The following is a 20,295-nucleotide window of genomic DNA, read 5'->3' on the forward strand; positions in this document are numbered from 1 at the left end:
CGCAACACTCCTCGCCACATCAGCTGTCGCTACTACAAAGGCCTATTCACACAGTGTCTGAATTTTTAGCACAAAATTAAATCTCTACTCAACCCAAAACTTCTTTCCAACGAGTCTGGAATGTAATACTAGGTAACACTTTACTTCGATGGTCCACTTTAGACATTCTACTAACTAAAGATTACTTTGCAACTACATGTCAACTAACTCTCATTAGAGTATTAGACTGGTAGGTTCATCAATCAATCAATCAATCAAATTTTATTTGTAGAGGGCCTTACAACAGCCAAAAGGTGCACAAGGCGCTTTCCAGTAAAAAACATCAATAGACAACAGTATATAAAAAACATAAGTGTACATAAAAATAGCAATCGAGTCAAGTCGGAGGCTACGTGTTAAAAGCTTGTCTAAATAGATGTGTTTCCAACTGCGATTTAAAAACACTCAACATGGTGATGCTTCGTAGGTGTTGGTTGAAGTGGGTTCCACAGCTTTGGCCCCTGGACGGCAAATGACCGACCTCCAAACTTTTTATATTTAAACTTTGGAATCACCAGAGAGGTGTGTTCAGAGGAGCGCAAGGTTTTGGCTGGTTTGTTGGAACGTTAGTAATTCGGCGAGATAGGCCGGGGCCAAATCATTGATGGCCTTGAACAGGAACAGCAGGACCTTATACTCCACCCTAAACTTAAAACCTAAACTCCGCCCTAAAGGTTAGTAGAATAAGTTGATATGCAGTTGCAAAGATACTTCTAGTCAGTAGAATGTCTGTTCAGGAGCATCAAAATAAAGTGTTAGCAAACAAGCTTAGTTTTACATGTAGTTGCAAAGTTAGTCACAAAGTTAGTTACAGTAAGTTGAATGTCTAAAGTGGACAATCAAAATAAAGTGTAACCTAATACTGGAATGACACTGCTTTTGTTATTTTGTTTTTTTAGGTCAGGTAGATGTGACATTTCCTGATCCCGTTCTCTGCTCATTTCCTGATATCTCTTCGGTAACAACATAAATAAAGTGTCAATTTGACAATTAAGCTAAGTATTATCAGAAACTTCGGTGACACTTTACAATAAGGTCTCATTTGTTAACCTTATTTAATGCATTAACTAACATGAACCAACAATGAGCAATACATTTGTTACCATATTTATTAATCTTTGTTAATGTTAAATTAACAACGTTCATTGTTGGTTCATGTTAGTGCACGGTGCATTAACTAATGTTAACAAACACAACTTTTGATTTTAACAATGTATTAGTAAAGGTTGAAATTAACATTAGCTAAGATTAATAAATGCTGTTGAAGTGAAATTTATAATTAGATCATGTTCATTCAAACCACTACTGTTCAAAAGTTTGGTGTCTGTAATATTTTTTTTCTCACCAAGGCTGCATTTGATTGATCAAAAATACAATCAAAACAGTAATATTGTAAAATATTTTCACTGTTTATAATGTCATTTATTCTTGTGATAGCAAATCTGAATTTTCAGCATCATTACTCCAGTCTTCAGTGTCACATGATCCTTTAGAAATCATTCTTATATGACGATTTGATGCTTAAGAAAAATGTATTATTGTCAATGTTGAAAACTGTTGTGCTGCTTAATATTATTGTGGAAACCGTGAAATTTTTATTATTAAAAATTATTATTATTAACCATAAATGTCTTTAATGTCACTTTTGATCAATGCACCCTTGCTAAATTTATTTTCTAAATTTTTGTTTTGTTATTTTAATACTGCAGATATGATTACTCTCTGTATGATCACCACAGTATACTGTACAAATCAACATTGCAATGTGATAAGGACAATTTAGATGGGTTTAGATTATTGATTATTTCTTTCCATGGCTTGTGATGTCATCATGATTTGTAGTAAGTCTACATTTGGTGCATGTAAGGTTCACTGATGCTTGGCAACACTCGACTGGTTATGTTCTCTGCAGGGTCCGCTGACCAGTGTCGAGTAAAGGTTACATATCAGAGACCGAGAAAATGTCAAGCCACTGTAGTCAGTTCACAGTCACTCAACACACAGTTCAGCCGGGGAGACGCAAACATCGAGTCGTCTCTAATGATTTTGGCAGCGGTGCTTCTCAAAAGGCAGCACATCATTATCAAATGATCAAACATCAAGCAAATCCCAACTGTGGAAATGGCAGTTTGCAGTCTTTAATGGATTTCCTGTTTGAGAAAGGCCATCAAATGTTTGCCAGAGGGGAAGAAAGGAAGTCACTATGATGAAACAAATGGCTTGAAACATGGCTTTAAAAAAACCCACAAAAAAAAAACCTTTGTTTCATCCATCGATTCCTGGTATTTGTTTTTCCGTTCTCAGCTTCTAAATCAATTTGCTTGGATATGATTAATAAAACGCTAGCTTTCACTTGTTAAATCGCACATGCATTTCTCTGATGATTAGTGAGCGATCAATAACAGCTCTCGGATTTAGCTGGAGTTGAACTGGGACTGACCGAATCATCCGCGCTGTTATCCTGGAGGCTGTTGAAGAAGTGTGAACGCTCGTCCTCATCATCCATGTAGACGGGCGGCTCGTATGAGGTGAGGAACGTTGAGGGCCTGTACAGGTGTTTATTGAGGTGGTGCTGTCGCTTACTGGAGGCCTGCAATTACAGACAACATGTCCTGGCATTAAATATGCACTAATTAAGCATTTTAAATGTTAAACTAGTGCTAGGCAACGATTAACTGCGATTAATCGCATCAGCAATAAAAGTTTGTTTACATAATATATGTGTGTGTACGGTGTATGATTATTTTGTATATTTAAATAATACACGCACACACGCATGTATATATTTAAGAAGAAATTGTTATTTATATATAATATAAATGATATATAAATATATGTACAGTATATACATGCATGTATACATTTAAGAAATATTTGTGTGTATATATATATATATATATATATATATATATATACAGTACACACAAATATATCAAGTAAACACAAACTTTTATTTTGGATGCGATCTTTGCCCAACACTAAATTAAACAAATCATGAAACAAAACAAAAAAAACGTAATATTTTGTATGGCGTCCTTTGGCCATTTTTGTTGGCATTGTTTTTATGTTCAGTTTTTGTGTAACACAGTTTTGTGTTTCTCACGGTCTCTGTTGTTACTGACTTCCAAATAGTTTCTAGTTGTTCCCATTGACTTGCTTTTGATGAAACTTTTGTGCGATCTATCTTTGAATCCACTAAATCCCAAATTTGTTCAATAGGATTCAAGTCCAGACTTTGACTTGGCCAACTGTGACTAAAGAGCTTACACATAATGGTGGATTAACAATTACAGAAACATAAAAAAATAAATAAAACAAAAGATTTTGGTGATCACCAATACTAATAGTTTAGCAGCTGTGGCACAAACCTTACATTGGTTGGTGGTCTAATAAATGTGTTGAGGACCATGCGTATGTAAGCATGTGTTTACATGTACATGTATATATATATATATCTATATATATATATATACACACACACACAGCGTTGGTGAGCAGAAGAGACAATTTTTAAAAGCATCACTGATATAAGCTAAAGTAGACTTTAAAAAAAAAAAGGGAAATTTATGCTTCTGTTCTGCAATGATGCATTAAATTGATCAAAAGTGACAGAAATTTTTGGTGACATTAAAAATTGATACTATTTCAAATAAATGCTGCTCTTTTAAACTTTCTATTGATAAAACAATTCTGAAAAAAAAAATGCATACATTGATAATTATAAGAACAATTTACCTTTTTGCTGTACAAGCACACATTGGGTGTTCTGCCTGGTACTGGAATACCAGCTTTTGTCAGTTTTATGAAATATTTCTGTACCCTGCTAGCAACCTGTGAAGAAGAGGAACAAAGATTTGGTAAACAAAAAGAGCTTGCCCTGAATTCCCTGGTTAAGCTTTCCGACCATGGCTTTTTGACGTCCAGACTCTTGAGAGATTAGTGAAAAAGACAACTGGATATCTGCAGGATTTTTAAAATCAAATTTAAAGCTTTTAAGATCTTTTATAAGACCAGCACAATTCAAATTAATACAGAATGAGCGGGGTAGGGCAATGTCTATGGTAACACATTAAACCATAAAATGACTGTAAAAACAGTTCAAATTTTACAATAAATTATTTAAACCATAATTTAGGAAAAGGGATGAGTAAATAGCATATTTTTATTATATCAATTTAAAGGGGAGGTAAAACACGATTTGACTTTAGCTTGTGTGTAATGTTGCTGTTTGAGCACAAACAACATCTGCAAAGTTACAGCGCTCAAAGTTCAAAGCAAAAGGAGATATTTGCTTTTAAAGAAATCAATTTCTAAGGATTACAGCAAACGGCCGGTAGGGACTACATGACATTCCTCCAGGGTTGCTGACATCACTAACCCCACTAAACCCCTCCTCCGAGAATACGAAATAAGGGGCCGAGGCCATTTTTATATTGCTTTGGAGAAGAGTTGTTGTGGTATAGTAGGCTGGAGTGTTGCTGCCGCAATGCTGTCGAAACACTGCTGTTATTTTCATCTGGATTACAGGGCCGCTTTGTTCAGCCTTCCTAGGGTCGGAGGAGTTAGGGACCAATGGTTAAAATTTATTTTTAACTCTGTCCCTCATAATTATGACCCATATCTCGCTCTATGTGCTGCACATTTTACGGAGGAAAGCTTCCACAATCTTCAAGAGCTCAATGCATGATTCGCACAATGGCTTGTCCTGAAAGATGGAGCAGTTCCAACTTTAAGAACAGAAGCTTTTGTTTACGGGCCACAACCTGTAAGTATGATTTATTTTTTGTCGATGTGTTTTCCTGTAATAGTTCGTATTGTTAATTGTACGTTGTAGCAAGGAAGTAAACATATGACAACGCTGTTTGGCTCTGCTGTTTGTTAAATGCTCATTCATACTTAATGTTATCCGACAAACACCTAACGTTACAAACTTTTTTTTAATCTCAACAGCAAACTTGGAGTTAGTGTAAATTATTCTTTGATTAGAGCTTTTATGTTTATCTACATGCTTGTTTATCTACAGGCATGCTAAACATGGTTCTGTGTTTGATTTGGCTACTGCAGTAAAGCCAATGTTTAGTGTTCGTTTTGGGTTAATAGTTCTGTCGACAGATATTTGGCTATAATCATTCTAAAAATACAAAAGTAACTGTGCCATACAGTCAGTAAGGATCACTATAGATCCACAGGCTTTACTCAAAAAATCCCTTTGAGGACTGTAGTATAATTTTTTAGAACGATTATATGAAATTCTTGTTTATGAAGCTTATTTTTTGTAATACTATAATAATTAGTACAATTAAATAACAGCGTATCTAAAAAGTAATGAGACAACAACAACAACGAAAAACAAACCTTTCTGAAACGTCGTTTAACAGCCGTTCTTGAACAGGTTCTGCTCGATCATCTTCACTAACATTCTCTGGGTCCGATTGGTTTTATTGACGCCATTGTTTATAATACACCAAAGCACAAACTACCAGTAAAGTTAAGGGGCGTGACGTTTCCGAAAAACGTGCACTAGACGGTTAGGGAATCACAACACACTGGGCCAGCTAACCAATCTGAGCCCATTGCGTAGTTTTGAGGGACTGGCTTCATAGAACCCGGAAACCATCAGACCGTTTTTACAAGGAGGGGCAGAGCAGTGTAGAATAAGGTAAAATATATGAAAAATAATGCAATTTTTTAAAAACGAAGCATGAACACGTTACAGTGCACCCCACAAACACAATCAAGCCTTGTGTTTTACCACCCCTTTAAAATATATAATATTTTACTATCTTAACTGTTTAGATTTTTAGAATGCACATTAGCTTCTTGTTGCTCCACCGGTTCACATTTACGACTCTGTGTTTATTCAATATGGGTCGATTTGCTGATTGAAAATGCAAATTCGTTCTCTGGCAGTAGCGCTTATGGAATGGCAGAAATACAGTGTTTACACTTGTTCATAGCCTTGTTCAATCATCACATTAAGCCATACTGCAATTCCTGTCCCCAAATTTAAGACGTCTTGAAATTATAATTAATTTTTATCATACCAATTAGGGTATTTAAGACTTTTTGTGGAGTATCCATTAAATGGAGCTGTGAGGAACTGAGAACTGGATGACTGCTTCACTGAGCAGTGAAAAGGAGACTTGGACTTGAACGGCCATCAAAGCCAAGAGAAGATCGTGTCCAGAGAGCATGACGGTGTAGAGCAGGGTCTGAAGACGCACCTGTTTGGCGGTCCTGTTGCCAAGTTCATCTGCGATCTTCTGCCAGCGTTTAGACTCGACCTCCTCTGGTGGGAACTTCAAAAGCAGCTGCTCCAACTTTTTCTACAAGATTCACATATGAGATGTGAAGCCAAACTTTACAGCTCAAGAGCTACACAAAACTGGTCAGTAAAATGTGCAATCTAAAATTCAATAATTAGCATCAGTCCACTAATTTGAATGGACAAGTAGCTTCCTAAGAGTGCTACAACTGTTGGGGCATTAAATTTATCTCAGTTGTTTGTTCATAAAGGTTCACATCCACTAAGAGCTCTTGGGTAGTTTAGTACCTGCTCCTCAACGGTCCACAGCTGGTTGAAGGTGTCAGGTTTGTTCTGGTTGCACAGCCTCCCTCTGATAAACTGTACGATACACAATCAGTCAAAAAAATGTTTAGGTTAAAATTATAAAGGAAATATGATTTTAAAAAAATCCATTTATTTTCTCTATAGGGAAATTAATTTTAAATGATAATTTAAAAACCTTTAAAGCCAGTCCTATTTAGAGTTTAGAGGTTGTTAATCAATGATATGCTTTTGCTTAAACCATCTGTTCACATTATTATTTTTTTAAATAATAGTGTTTAACAGCTAAATTTGTGGTGGAAACTACATTACCCATGATTCTGTACACAAATTACACCAATTAGAGTGTCACAGTGACCAGATCAAACTGAAAGAGCCTTTAGCTCCACCCACTCCCATGAAGCACTGCGAATGATGTTATCTAGTAGGTCTCCCTAAGCTAATTAAAATACTTGTATGCTTGTAGATATGCATTTTGCAATAAACTAAATCTTAAAGGGATAGTTCACCCAAAATTAGGTTCTTTCTTCTGCTGAACAAAAAAAAAAAAAAAAAGATATTTTGAAGAATGTTTGTAATCAAACAGTTGATGGTTCCAATACTATGGAAATAATCTGATTACCAACATTCTTCAAAATATATTTTTTGTGTCCAACAGATGAAAGAAACTCATTACAGGATTGGAACAACTTAAGGGTGAATAAATGACAAAAGTTTGGGGTGAACTATCCCTTTTAAATGAATAGTTTTATATATCCTCATCATTTTTAATTCAATTACAAAATTTGCAATGCTTCATGGGATTGTAGTTCTTACCCACACTAATGTACTCAGTCTTGTACATTTGAATTTTTGTCAGATTTTCAAATACTTTTTTGCTACAAATCAAAACGGACACACTCTATTGGCTTTTGGATTGGATAATGAGATCTAAGATTTCCTGATCTACAGAGAGACCAATGGAAATACTTTATTTATAAAGTTAACATATACACACATTCTGTATCAAAGGGAAGGGAACATTTCTTCCACTGGTTTCCATAGATACCATCTTTTCCCTACATGGGCTGCATACATGAACATGGGCATACTTAACAAGAGAGATGGAAAGAACTGACTAAAAGCTAGTCTGAACACAGCGCCTCCATAAAGCAGACCAGGAAGAAGAAAATCAGTCATTTTACAGTCATTTGTCATCAGCACGCTTGTAGCGCATTCCATGTTGAAACGTTAAAGCAGAATGAATATGGATGGAGATATTGTGCTCTCAGGGATGATGTTGTGTATGCAGAACACATCCGAGTTCATGCCCTAAGGCTTAAGCACATATATAACCAGAAACAATGTCAAGTTAAATGTTAGGTCTTGATCTCATTATGTATCAGATGCAGCGGTGTGTGATGAAACATGGTGAAATCGTAGGTCATGGGGAACAAAAGAGCAAAGCATAAAAGAGAATCTGTAATCCCATGTTCTCCTTTACAAAACACAGTGGAGTCAAGACGGCTGTAAATGATGACAGAATACAAACGACGGTAAGTACGAAGACTTTATCTGAGATTACCTGAGTTCTGCTACTGGACATGCTGTGTTCTGGACCGTCGCTTGACGGCAGGGAGGAGGAGTAGACGGATGAGGAGTCTCCCTCCTTCTTGGAATCCACAGGACTTTTTGGTCGAGCAGGCAACCCCACTACAGGAAGACAACGAGCATTTAACTTCGGCATGATTTCTTTTCCATGCATTTGCCATTGAACAGACAAACTCAGGGCAACCGTTGGGTTGAACACTTCACTATGATGAGGGGGCCCACTAATGATAAAGAAAATCTTTTAAAAATCTAGTGCATTAAGTGTACTCTTCGGTTACGAGTTGGAATCATATGATACATTTTTTTTAAAGTACTGACAACAACTTACACTTCCCTTGTAACTTTGTTGTTCGCAACAGAGGACTTTTGTGTAGGGAAAAATGTTTTTCAAATATTAATCCAATTAAAAAAATAAAGCAGTTTTGTTAAAATATTTTTGCATCACCCTGACATAAAAAAATATCACAATGAACTTTAATAAACAATATCACCCCACAAAAATATCAATATGAACTTTATTGACACTGCTCTAAAAAAAAACTTCAGGTTTGCAGTGCTTCTTTGTAGGGCTGCACAATTTGGCCCAAAATAATAGTGATTTATCAATATGACTACAAAATAATATTGTTTTTTTTTTATTATTACTAAATAAAATATTATTAAGACATATTACTATTATTGTGATATTTCACTGCTTTTCTTAAACTTTTTTTTTTTTTACAATTATAGCTTCATTTTACAGTATAATGACAATAATTTCACAATAAAATATATATATTTGTATATTTATACTATAAAATAATTAAAATATTACATTTTCTTAATTTCTTCATTTTTAAATCCAACTTTTGTGTTGGCAATTGTAGCAGATTATTCCAAATTGCGATTTCATTTTATTTTGATTAATCTCACAGCCCATTACGAATTGCATTTTTAATTTATTTTTGGGCCCACTAAGGTCTTCTATTATACATCCTACTCATTGGACCCGGCCTCCATAAAAACACACACACATAAAATCTTTCACAAACAACTGATACACACCTTTGTCGAAGATTAACTGCAACTGCCGTGTTTTGCGCTTCTTGTCACAGAACTCCCTTTCAAAGTCGCCACGGCCTGAGGTGTATTGGTCCCACGCAATGTCCGGGAGCTGGACCACTCTCTGGGGGCAAGGCAACCCCATCTCCACCTGTAACAAAAGCATTATATTATAAGTATAATAGCCATTTCAGGCATCAGCAATGTAGGGCCTGGAGGAAACTTCTGTACCTGTTTCTGTAGCTGGTCCACAAAGGCGATGGGGTCCGACAGGGCCTCCTTCTGATGCCGTGCCAGCACCTCTAGGTCCAGGATGGCTTGGTTTCGCTGGGCCTCCAGTACGCTGATGGTCTGGAGCAACCTCTGATAACTAACATGTAGGACAGAGGAGATGCCTTGTACATTATTAACAGCTGATGCTATTCATCTAACCATCAAACTTTCAGCAGTTCATTCATTCATTATTTAATTTTAGTACAGCACAACCACAAGCTTTACATAAGAAAGCCTCCGTAAACGGTTCCCATAGAAATATATATTCTATAAATAGAAATATTTCCTGTTCGTCATTTGATGACTGACAGCTTCATGCAGGAACCGGGCTTTGTGCTTCCACCGGGAAATAGATGGACTAGTTGTCCTTCATGGAAAGCTCATTTTTAATTGTTTAAAACTTTTAGGGAAAGATTTTTACAATTAAAATAGTGATGGCTAAACTCAGGAGGTAAAACTAATTACGAGAAGTGCATGTCCCCCCCCTAGAAATAAACATAAAAACGTTGAAAAATTAAACCGATCATTTACAACAAAGAATAATGAAACACTTCAATTACATAATAATAATAATATAAAAACACTAGAATGGGCAACAGGATTGCAGATTTTTTGCTAACATTGATGTACGATTATATTTGTTGGAAATAGAGGTATGACAAGCCAACAATCACTATTCTTCTCTACTAGATTCATGTTACATAAGAGTTGCCTGCGGTTCAAACAAAAAAGAAAAAGAAAAACACAGGATTTTGTGCCTCCAATATATGATTTGGGATTCAGAAGCTCACGTTCGAAAGAGCTTTTCTAGATTCATCCTGTAAGTGTTGAAGATGATGTTGCCTGAGCGCTACAGAGCTTTGACCTTTTCCCTGCTCGCCCTCAAGAAAAATAGGATCCACAAATAGGAGCGCAAAAAAAGGCAGAGAAAAAAAAAGGGGGATTAGACAAAGATGCTACAATGAGCAGGAGATTCTGCTTAGAAGTAATCTTATTCAGAAGCTCAACAGACCTTGTATAAATCAATCTAGCCTAACATGGCATGAATGAAGACCAATTGATGACAGCAATTATTTAATCTAAAAAAAAAATCCTTTAACGGACTTGCTCCATTTGATTTGCCTTACTCGAGGGCAGCTGACTAGTTTTTCTTCTGTTACCATGCCGTCTAATAACTTAGAGGAGAGGAGAGGAGCTGTTAGGAGCTGTTAACAGCCTCTCGATTCAGATGCACAATGAAGATAGGCATGTAGCACTGCAGGTTGGGGAAAGCAGCCAAGGATGGCAATGAGCCCAAAACTGACATATGGCTGGCATTTCACTGCCACCTATGGGTTAACCATCTTAAAGGCAGGCTAGATCACTAATAAGAGACAAAAACTAAACAAATATATAGTGATATGGGCTTCGTACTGTGCCATATTAATCTGTACTGAATACCACACACTTGGGATTCAGTACTAAAACAGCTCTCAATAAACTTAGAGAGATACATCATTCCAACTCACCATACCTCCACATCAATGGAGACCTCATATCTGATGCTGCTTGAGAAATGCTACTTTTTAATAACTTTTTTACAACAAAAATGAACCATCACTGAACTTACTTAAGCTGGACTATGATGCTATTTTCTTCAAGAAACACACTTTGTTGCATTATTTTCCTGTTATCACTGTAAAGCTGCTTAGAAACAATCTGTATTGTAAAAAGCGCTATATAAATAAAGGTTACTTGACTGTCAGACGACCATTTTCGCCTGGTACTGTTTCACCATACCCTTACACTAACCAACCACCTAGCGACTATCAAAACACTCTAGCAACGTCCTAGGAACCAAACCAGAAATGCTTTAAAAAAAACACTCTGAACATTTTAGCAACAACCTGGCAAACAGAATTTCCTGGCATTGTGGTGGCCAGTTTTTGCACAGACAAGCAACAACCCAAATTTGGTTCTTCAAAAGTGAAAATCTGCATAAATATACCTAAAGTTAGAATTTATGTCAAGCACATAATAAATCCTAATTAAACAGGAGGGGAAAAACTGTCCCAGAGAAGAAATTAGAACGATTCAATGTAACAATAATAAAATTAAAAAAATTCATACAGGCCTCATAAACTGATGTGGCACCATTCTCTTTTCATTTCTATTGACCGACAAGCCAATCCAGCTGGCTGCTCCTGATCCCTGCACTCACACGGTGAGACGGGCACATGCTGAATGAGTTCGACCCGGGACAACCTGTTCACCAGCAGCAGGCTTCCCCTCGCTTATTACCTACCACTGTCCTGGAGATTACAGCAGCTGTTGCTCATTTTCTCCTAGCACAGTTGACTATTACGCTACAGAAAACACGTATACAGAGTTAAGCAAGCAGGAAACACAAAGATACGTATCTGGGTCAACATTCCTGTCTTCAAATTACAAAGCACAAACACTTTGAAAAATAAAAAGACAAAAGAGCAGGATAGACAAATCAAAACTTGAATCACACAAGTTAAAGGACAGCAGCATGCTAATTCTTTTTCAAAACCACAAAACGCACTGAGTCCTGAACCTAAAATATTTGGACCTGAAAAGTACTAGTGGTACCACCAATATGCAGCTAAAGTTACCAGAACATTATTATGTATCAGCTAGGGTTTTCTGATTGGCTCTAGACCTTTGATAGTTGGTTTCTCATTGCCTAAAGTCAAAAGAGCACCATCTAAAGATGTATGATATTCTGTTTTTTAGAAATGGCTCAGGTCCGTCCTTAAATCTAAAGGTGAGGTCATATTTGCTAGTTTTCTGCGAATTTTCAACAGCAAAATCCAGACATTTCAATATAAATATATGTGTTTGGGAAATTTGAGTAAGGGTGAAGATTTTCCCATGGCGATTTCACAATTGGTTCAAATTGTTCATGCGGATTCTCCACGATAACCAACAAAAAGCTGCTTGGTTTGAAAATGACTTGTGAGTGAGCTGTGCTTTATACATTGCTACACTATTGACAATAGATAATAGACCTTTTTGCACAAAAAATTTAGCAAAAATTTCACAAATGTGACCGCACCTCAAGCCTACGGTATTTTTTCCATCTGTCAGTTGACTGAAAAGTACTTTGCTCCACAAGCTGCATGATTCATGTCAGTTTGCAAAAAATATGTAGTTTTAATCCTTCAGATTAAAAAGTTTAATTCTTCGGGTTTGGGGTTTGTTCAAATCAAATGAACAAACCCCCGAAAAAATGGTGCTTGCCATAACAAACGCCACAAATTAATGAAAACAAAAGGGCATAAAGAAGACAAAGCACATCTTTGTTGACCACAATTATGAAAGCAATGACGACTTCAGACAGGATAGCATAAACCTGAACATACTCTTTGTTGTGTTTTAGAGCCAAGTGATCAGACTCAAAATAGTAGACATCTGGATCCTCCTCTTCCTCCTCATCTTCCTCAGCCTGAGCGGCCAGCAGCTCTTTGGTGGATCTCGACACTCTACTATCCAACACGCCGACCTCTCCACTGACGCCTGCTTTCTCTGAGAGTTCACTGTCTGCCTCGCTAGAAAGGCCGAGTGCATCATGGGTCGGCTCTTTATGGCTGGTGTCCTCCAAGAAAAGAGGAACCGGCGTGGCCTCCTCCTTCAGCGAACCATTGTCTATGTGCGGGGAACTGGGTTTGGGGGAGCTGGCTTTGAGCCCACTACCAAAGGCAGCGCGGCGCGGTGAAGTCCTCAGGGTGTATCTGTGTTCTTGAGGCTCTGTGAAGGAGGGGGGCTCCGTGGGCAGCTGGGGGGCAGCCAGCATCGCCATTTCTCCTGAGATATTCGAGAAGTTGTCAGAAGGGTCCTGTGGCTCAGCCTGAAAGCCACCATTGATGCTCTCCTCTCTCACGAGCTCATCCTGAGCCTGCCCGGCGTCCCCCACGACGTCCACCTCTACCTCCATCTCGGGTTCCCGGGACAGCACGGCCTCGGCAGCTTCCTCAGCTGTGCAGTTCCTCTCACAGTCAATCTGAGGGCTGTCGGACTCATTGGCTTGCTTGGGATGAGGGGATCTACAAGGCACAATGGGGTCAGGGGATGAGGGCGCAGCCTGGTTGCCGTTTAACAGTGAAGGACTGTTGTTGAGCGTGGCAGGGGAGGCACAGGGCATCGCGGGTGAGGCTGCAACTTCTGAGTCCTCCTTATAGAGTTCGGCGAGGCCATTGGTGGCCTTGATGTTCTCACCAGCCTGTGGGGGAATGATGATCTTCTCCACAAGGCTGTCCTCTTTCTGCTCTGCCTCTTTGTCGAGGCTGAGCTGGAGGGCCGCGGACGCGTTCGATTTGGCGCCCTCGTCATTTTCCTTCGGTGCAGCGGGATCAGGGCTCTCCGGTTTGAGAGAAGGTTCCTCCTCTGCCCCCTGCGATTCACCTGAGCGAGGGCAGCGTTTGGCCCTCTTCAGGGCGGGGGAGGCTTCCGGCCCACCCCCGGCCCTCGGACGCTCGCAGTAGTCCGATTTGTCCGACTCTTCCTTCTCGGAGCTTAGCAAGCCCCGTTTTCCGTAGGAGGGCAATGGCTCACTCTCCGCCTTGCTCTCGGCTACCTTTCCGACCTGTGCTCCGGGCTGCTGGTGCTGTTGACAGTCCTGCTTCTTTTTGGGTGAGCGGGCTCTGGGCACAGGAGGCGGAGAGCTCTCTTCCGGCTGGGCAATGCTGCGGTTCCTGAGGGTTCGACCACAAAAGTTCTCATCCAATCCATTTATCCCTACTGATGATCTTGTGACGCGCGAAGAGCGGGACGCGGCCATACTATGGTGGGTGCCTACTGTCTCCTCATCGTGGTGCTCTCTCCTCAGCAGCAGAATGTGGGCACCTGAGGGACACAACGAGAGAATACTTACAGACCATGCAGATTCACAGTTAGAGATATTTTTGGGACTATTCTTACTGTTTATTACTTAAAAAAGTCAAGATTTTTATTTGCCTGCCAATGATAAATGTTATTCTTAAGATATTTATTTGTGTCAGAAATAAATGATCTATATTTAGGTTAGCTTAACAAAAAGAGAAAGTAGTTACAGCAATTTACAACAATTTACTGTGTTTTTGAGCAAAAAACGCTGAAAGTGTCCCAGCTATAAATATAACTTATGACCGCTATGAATTCATAAACACATTTTTGCTGCACAGTGACATAATTTTCAATTCATTCCATGAGCACAAATCATTCTTGCTATTTCAGTAAAAGCTTGCTTTTGTTAGCCAGCTAGATAACTTAATTTCAGTGTCATATTTAAAAAAAAAAAAAAACATTAAGATGATTTATCAAAACGATAAACGTATGATGGACTAAAGAGCCGAATATGGAAACACTAAGTAAAAGAAACATTTTAGCAGCAGTTTATAGATGTGAGATAAACTGTTTGCTGGATGTTCCTCCAGAGTGGGTCAATAGATTGAGATGGAGCAGGAAGAGCATAACTGATGTGTCAAGAATCAGAGTACATTCATGGAATATCTGAAAAGTTTTTTATGCTAGTGAAAAATATTAGCTAGATCTCTGAAGAAAATGTGAGAGATGTTTGCCACCACAATGTCAAGGTGCTGTTATGCGATTCTTTACTGGTTCAAGTCAAAAAGAGCCCATCCATGTCTCAAATACCTATTTTAATGCAAATCTAAAGGTTATTTATTTATTTGCTTGCATACAAAACCCAATACAACCTTTTCCTCAAAATACAGACAATTTTATCGATTCTCATATGCAACTTAAATCTACCAAATAAAAATAAAAACATTAAATATTAGATCAATTTCACACAGAATCAACTTTGCATTGCTGCCCGTGATCGCATCAAGGATCAGACAGATCTACCTGGTTAGAACTCCAAACAAAAAGTCAATAAAAAATCAAAACAAAGTTTAGCCTACATCCTTGTATTCAAATATCCAAATATCCTTGGTTTGATTGGAAAGACAAGAGGCTACTTATTAAATGGGCAAAACAAATCATAGAATCACATAAAATCATAACAGGCCTAACAACAACAACAACGACATGCAATAACGTGATATGAACATTTTACATTTACATTACAATCATATTCCATTCACGAGATATAAAATATAAAAATATTCTGATATTCTGTATTTCTATTAAAACAAAGTTGCACAAAGGTTCAGTTAAAACCAGGGATGTGGAAACTATCTGAAAATTGTGGGAGACACATTTTAAATAGGCCATCAACTTCCCTTAAAAATAGGATACACTTAAAATAAAATTGTTCAAGGTACCCATGGCATATAATTTAAAAGCATAACAACCGAACGTCTAAGCAAATTCAAAATTAGAACTTAGAACTCAAAATTAGTAACGCTTGCGTCTTTTGCTGCTTCCCACGCATGACAGTAGTGATAGATGACTTGATCACATCTTCCCTCAGGTAGATGGCATGTTTTCTTGTGTGGCTGGATCTTGGGGTTCATTAATAATACTAATCAAGTTGTCTGCATTTGCACAAACTGATTTGATGCAATCATAACACAGACAGAGAAAGGGAATTATCCCTATAAGCGGGAGCGACTAGCCGGCAGAGGATTCTGCTTGGTCATAAAGCCGTCCTCGAAGGGCTATGTTCGCAAATAAATAATTGTCCAAAAAAGAAAGATAATTAACTTTCAATTGTCTCTCATATTCAGATAGGCATAGGTCTACGCAAAATACGGCACAAACTGCATTCCGTATGGGTTTAATGTCTTAAATACAGGATGATTCCGTACCAACCATTCTACAGAATGGTTGGTAACCCTACTCTTGAGTTTAAAAGCATATTCACACCAAGAGTGATAACTATAAAGATAGATAACTATATTGATAACCCTATTAGCGTCCACACCAGTAGACGATATTGTTTTGTTTATTCTAAGTGAACTCTGCAGTGTTGTCATCTGCTGGTTTAAATGCTCATGCTCTTTAAAGCAGGATGGATCCTAATTGGCTCTCATTGTTTATATTGTTCATCAGCTGAAAAAAAGTTCTAAAAGTTACTCCAACAATACCGTTTCTCTGTACCATTACATTATAATCAGGTGTGGACTGGTGATATTCTTTTATATTTAGACCAATTTTTATAACTATCTCTTTATCGCTATCGCTATAGTCGTCCTTGGTGTGAACGGGCCTTAATATTTAATTGGGGTATGTGCAATAGTAATAGTGATGATGACGCATTAGCATTATTTTTGGAGGGAATCTTGTTGTTAATGTGTGCAATTTCAAACAAACATCTTTATCGCAAGTTCCTCTTGCTGTTACAGTCTTTGGGTTTGGTAAAACAGTCAAACATACACCAAAGAGAGAATAACAACCTACGGGTTGGTTATGATCTACTCTACTGTTATCTAATATTCTATAAATATGTTTGATATTCTGAGGTTATCTGAGAGTTTCCAAAAAGCTATCAATCTACTTATCACACATGTGTTGGCTAGGCTTCCCTGGTGCATTGCTAAAGCTGCAGATGTGAAGGGGGATGGTCTGTATTTAAGCTGCCTCTTATGTGAGCTATAAAAGTGCTTTCCAACAATGGCCACTACAACCCAAACCTTCAGTCTTCAAAGAGTGATTATGGGTATCGCAAATTAAGCAGTCAGTGCTTCACAAAAACCTTTTACCAGGGTCCAAAATTCACATTCATAAAGCACCAAAATATAAGTTGCACAAATTTACACATTTCAACATTTATAATCGCACATCAAAAATAGTAAACAGAAGCTCAAGCATTCTTGCTTGACCTGTGAGAACAAACCGCACTGGTTTTTGCATGACACGCAAAAAAACACTCATTGGTTCTCGAGCATCAAGCAAACACGTTTGAGCTTCTGTTTACCATATTTAACACGCTCTATGTATGTGCATTGATCAATGTTTAAGTATGAATAAATGCCTTAATTAAATCTGTTCATCATAGAAGGTAATGGGTTTTCTTTCAATCTATTTATGAACTTGACACGCAAACATTTTGGTGGAATGGACTTTCAATGGAGGGACAGAAATCTCATTTAAAATATCTTGAAATATGATAAAAAATGCTTCAAATATAAACAAAAGTCTTACATGTTTCGAATAACCTGAGTGTGAGTAACTGATGACAATTTATTTAATGTTATTCAAAAGAACATTTGGTAAATTCTCTCAATTCACTCACCATTGGCAGGTGTGGCAAAAAGTACATTTTGGACCCCGGGTATGACTAATGAAGCAGTCAGTCTGAAGACCAGCGCTTACAGAACATGATACATTGATATGGGAAAATGGGACCGGTGAACTCCACAAAATCTGCAATGTAGCAGCAAAAACAGCATATTTCAGCTGGGGACTGAAGGGAGACTGAAGACTGAAGCACTGGCTGGTACTGTCGTCGTCTGCATTACTCAATAATTAGTGTAGTACCAAAGTCAAATGTAAGCTCGAAGTGTGTGACAAATTAGATTACACTGTATCAAATTCCTCAGTTGCCTCCATTATGCTAAGGCCATGCAAGAGGATACGTCTAGTACATATGCAGGAGGGAAAGGGCATCATTTTAGCCTGTCCTTGAAGCAGAAAACACTGTTTTTTGTAAAAACAGTTACACTGAGAAAAAGAAAACAATTCTCACTCAAAATTTGAGAAAACGAGAAAAGTAGAAAGACTGAAAGGTAATTTTCTTGTAAAGCAAACTTTAATAATCTTTCTTTAATTTACAACTTATATACATTATTATATATTTCAAATTAAAAAGACATCAGCTCCTCTGATCCACTCAATCGCTGCCATGTACCATTAGTGTGACCTGAATGATGAGAGGCTTGGAATAAGATTTTGCACTGCTGACATTGGTTTTGCTTGAGAAACAAGAGGCACCTGAGGAGAGTCTTACACGCAGCCCTTATTCACACTCCACTGAAGCCTCCTGGTGAGTGTCTAATGTGATTTGACCATGCATATAAAAGACGAGACGGAAAACAGACAGATGGGGTGTTGTCAGGCCTGAATACTAAAAGCACTAAAATGGTTATAAAACATCATTTTCCATCACTACCCATGTCAGTTTAACAACTACTTTTCCTCTCTCTAGAAAGACTATAAGAGACCTGTTTTTCCACACAGCAAATCCAGACCTGTGGTTTAAGCTGGCACAAACACACACAGGCTGTGGGATAAGTTACAAAGGAATCCGCTTTGTATACGTTTCCCAGTTTTCCTATCTATTGCAATTAATTACGGTAATATGAAAAGAACATTTTTTTTTAAGAACGTTCACAGTCATTACGATCGTAAAATGAGAGGGAAAAGCTCTTGCTCACGGACTAATGTCATCATCACACACGCTTACAACCCTTCTGACATGACTCATTTGTGCATAATGAGGTTATCTGGGAAGTCAAATATGAGTAAGTGGAGGATAGGCTCTGGCTGATCCTCCTGATATGTCCAATAAAGGAGTAAAATCCTAAATAACAGAGTATGATGAGTAATGTGACAGAGCACACTCAAAGCATTTCATTGTGTGAGTGAACATTAGAAAGTTCACTAGGATCGACGTATTAAAGCAGTGGTTCTCAACCAGGCGGCCCCCGGACAACTTCCAAGTGGGTCACAGAATGACTTAAAATTTCAAGGATTAAAGCAATTCATTTCAATTGCTAAGCACACACAAATCAAGATGTAAATTGAATTCATGTTTCCTTTTTTCCTCTCAATACATATTGTTGAAAACATACAAATTTAAAATCTCGAAAATTCTGGAAAATTCTTATTTTTCATACATCTATACTCCCAGTTTGTTAATACATGGCCTAGTTATTAAAAGCTTTGTCTAAACGACAGCAGACATATCAGATAAAACAAATCATCCCTGCAGCACTCTATTTACTGAGATATTTTTGTAGGCCAAAACTTATCATTAAACACTTCTGGCTCTATTGTGCTGAAGTCAATGGGATTTTTGAATGTGTTTTTGGTTAAATGCCTGAAATAAGGTCTGTGGTCAATACAAGCTCAAGATATTCGGACATTCTAAAGAACAGCAAATTCTGTTTGACTTGTGCACTAATTCTAAATCTTCCTGATTTAGACTTACATTTAAGTCTGCATTTAATGGCTCAAGCCGTTCGTTTACAAAACATCATTGACTTGAATGCTGGAACTGAACTGGCAATGCACCATTTTTGAATATGAACTTGAACGAGACCCAAACCTTTCAGTCTGTTCATCATTTGACTTTAGAAGAATTTGAAAATACTACTTATTTTCTTTTTTGGAGCTTGACAGTCTTGTCTATGCTACAAAAGATTATTTACAAAATTCACATTCTGTGTTTTGCTGAATAACAACATACAGGTTTGGAACAAAATGAAGGCAAATAAACCATGACAGAATTTTTTTTTTTTGGATGAACTATTTCATTATTTTAATATTATAAGCAAGTCAGCACATGGAAATTGGGTAAAATTGTACTGTTCTCAGTAAAAGACACAGGCATGCATGATGCCTCAACATGAGAAACCATATGGAAATACACTGCAATTCAATTACGAATAATTCAAAATATGCATTTTTTAGGGCTACAACAACGAATCGATAAAACTGATAAAGAAAATAATAATAATTGTAAAAAAAGATTCAACATTGGGCAGGATGTGAAATAATCTTGGGAAGAATGGATTCAATTTTATTTTATTACAATTATCAGATTAATTGAAGAAATAAAACGACAGATTATAATTGAGACTAGAGCCCGACCGATATATCGGCGGGCCGATATT

At 37.6% G+C, this 20,295-nt stretch overlaps 1 protein-coding gene across 1 annotated transcript in view; it reads right to left on the reverse strand.

Moving 5' to 3' along the window:
* zzz3 (zinc finger, ZZ-type containing 3) overlaps positions 1-20,295 on the reverse strand; it is a 30,670-nt gene that overhangs the window by 6,704 nt on the left and 3,671 nt on the right. Inside the window, exons 2-9 of the mRNA XM_077200124.1 lie at positions 12,880-14,359; positions 9,470-9,608; positions 9,242-9,389; positions 8,172-8,299; positions 6,593-6,664; positions 6,264-6,365; positions 3,775-3,870; positions 2,480-2,629 (exon numbers count right to left, since the gene is read on the reverse strand). Of these exons, the coding sequence (XP_077056239.1) occupies positions 2,480-2,629; positions 3,775-3,870; positions 6,264-6,365; positions 6,593-6,664; positions 8,172-8,299; positions 9,242-9,389; positions 9,470-9,608; positions 12,880-14,294 (2,250 nt within the window). The 5' untranslated portion in view covers positions 14,295-14,359. The remainder of the gene's footprint in view (positions 1-2,479; positions 2,630-3,774; positions 3,871-6,263; positions 6,366-6,592; positions 6,665-8,171; positions 8,300-9,241; positions 9,390-9,469; positions 9,609-12,879; positions 14,360-20,295) is intronic.

Source organism: Siphateles boraxobius, unplaced genomic scaffold (assembly GCF_051911475.1).
Source record: "Siphateles boraxobius isolate OS27281-9 unplaced genomic scaffold, OSU_SipBor_1 1, whole genome shotgun sequence".
NCBI lineage: Eukaryota > Metazoa > Chordata > Actinopteri > Cypriniformes > Leuciscidae > Siphateles > Siphateles boraxobius.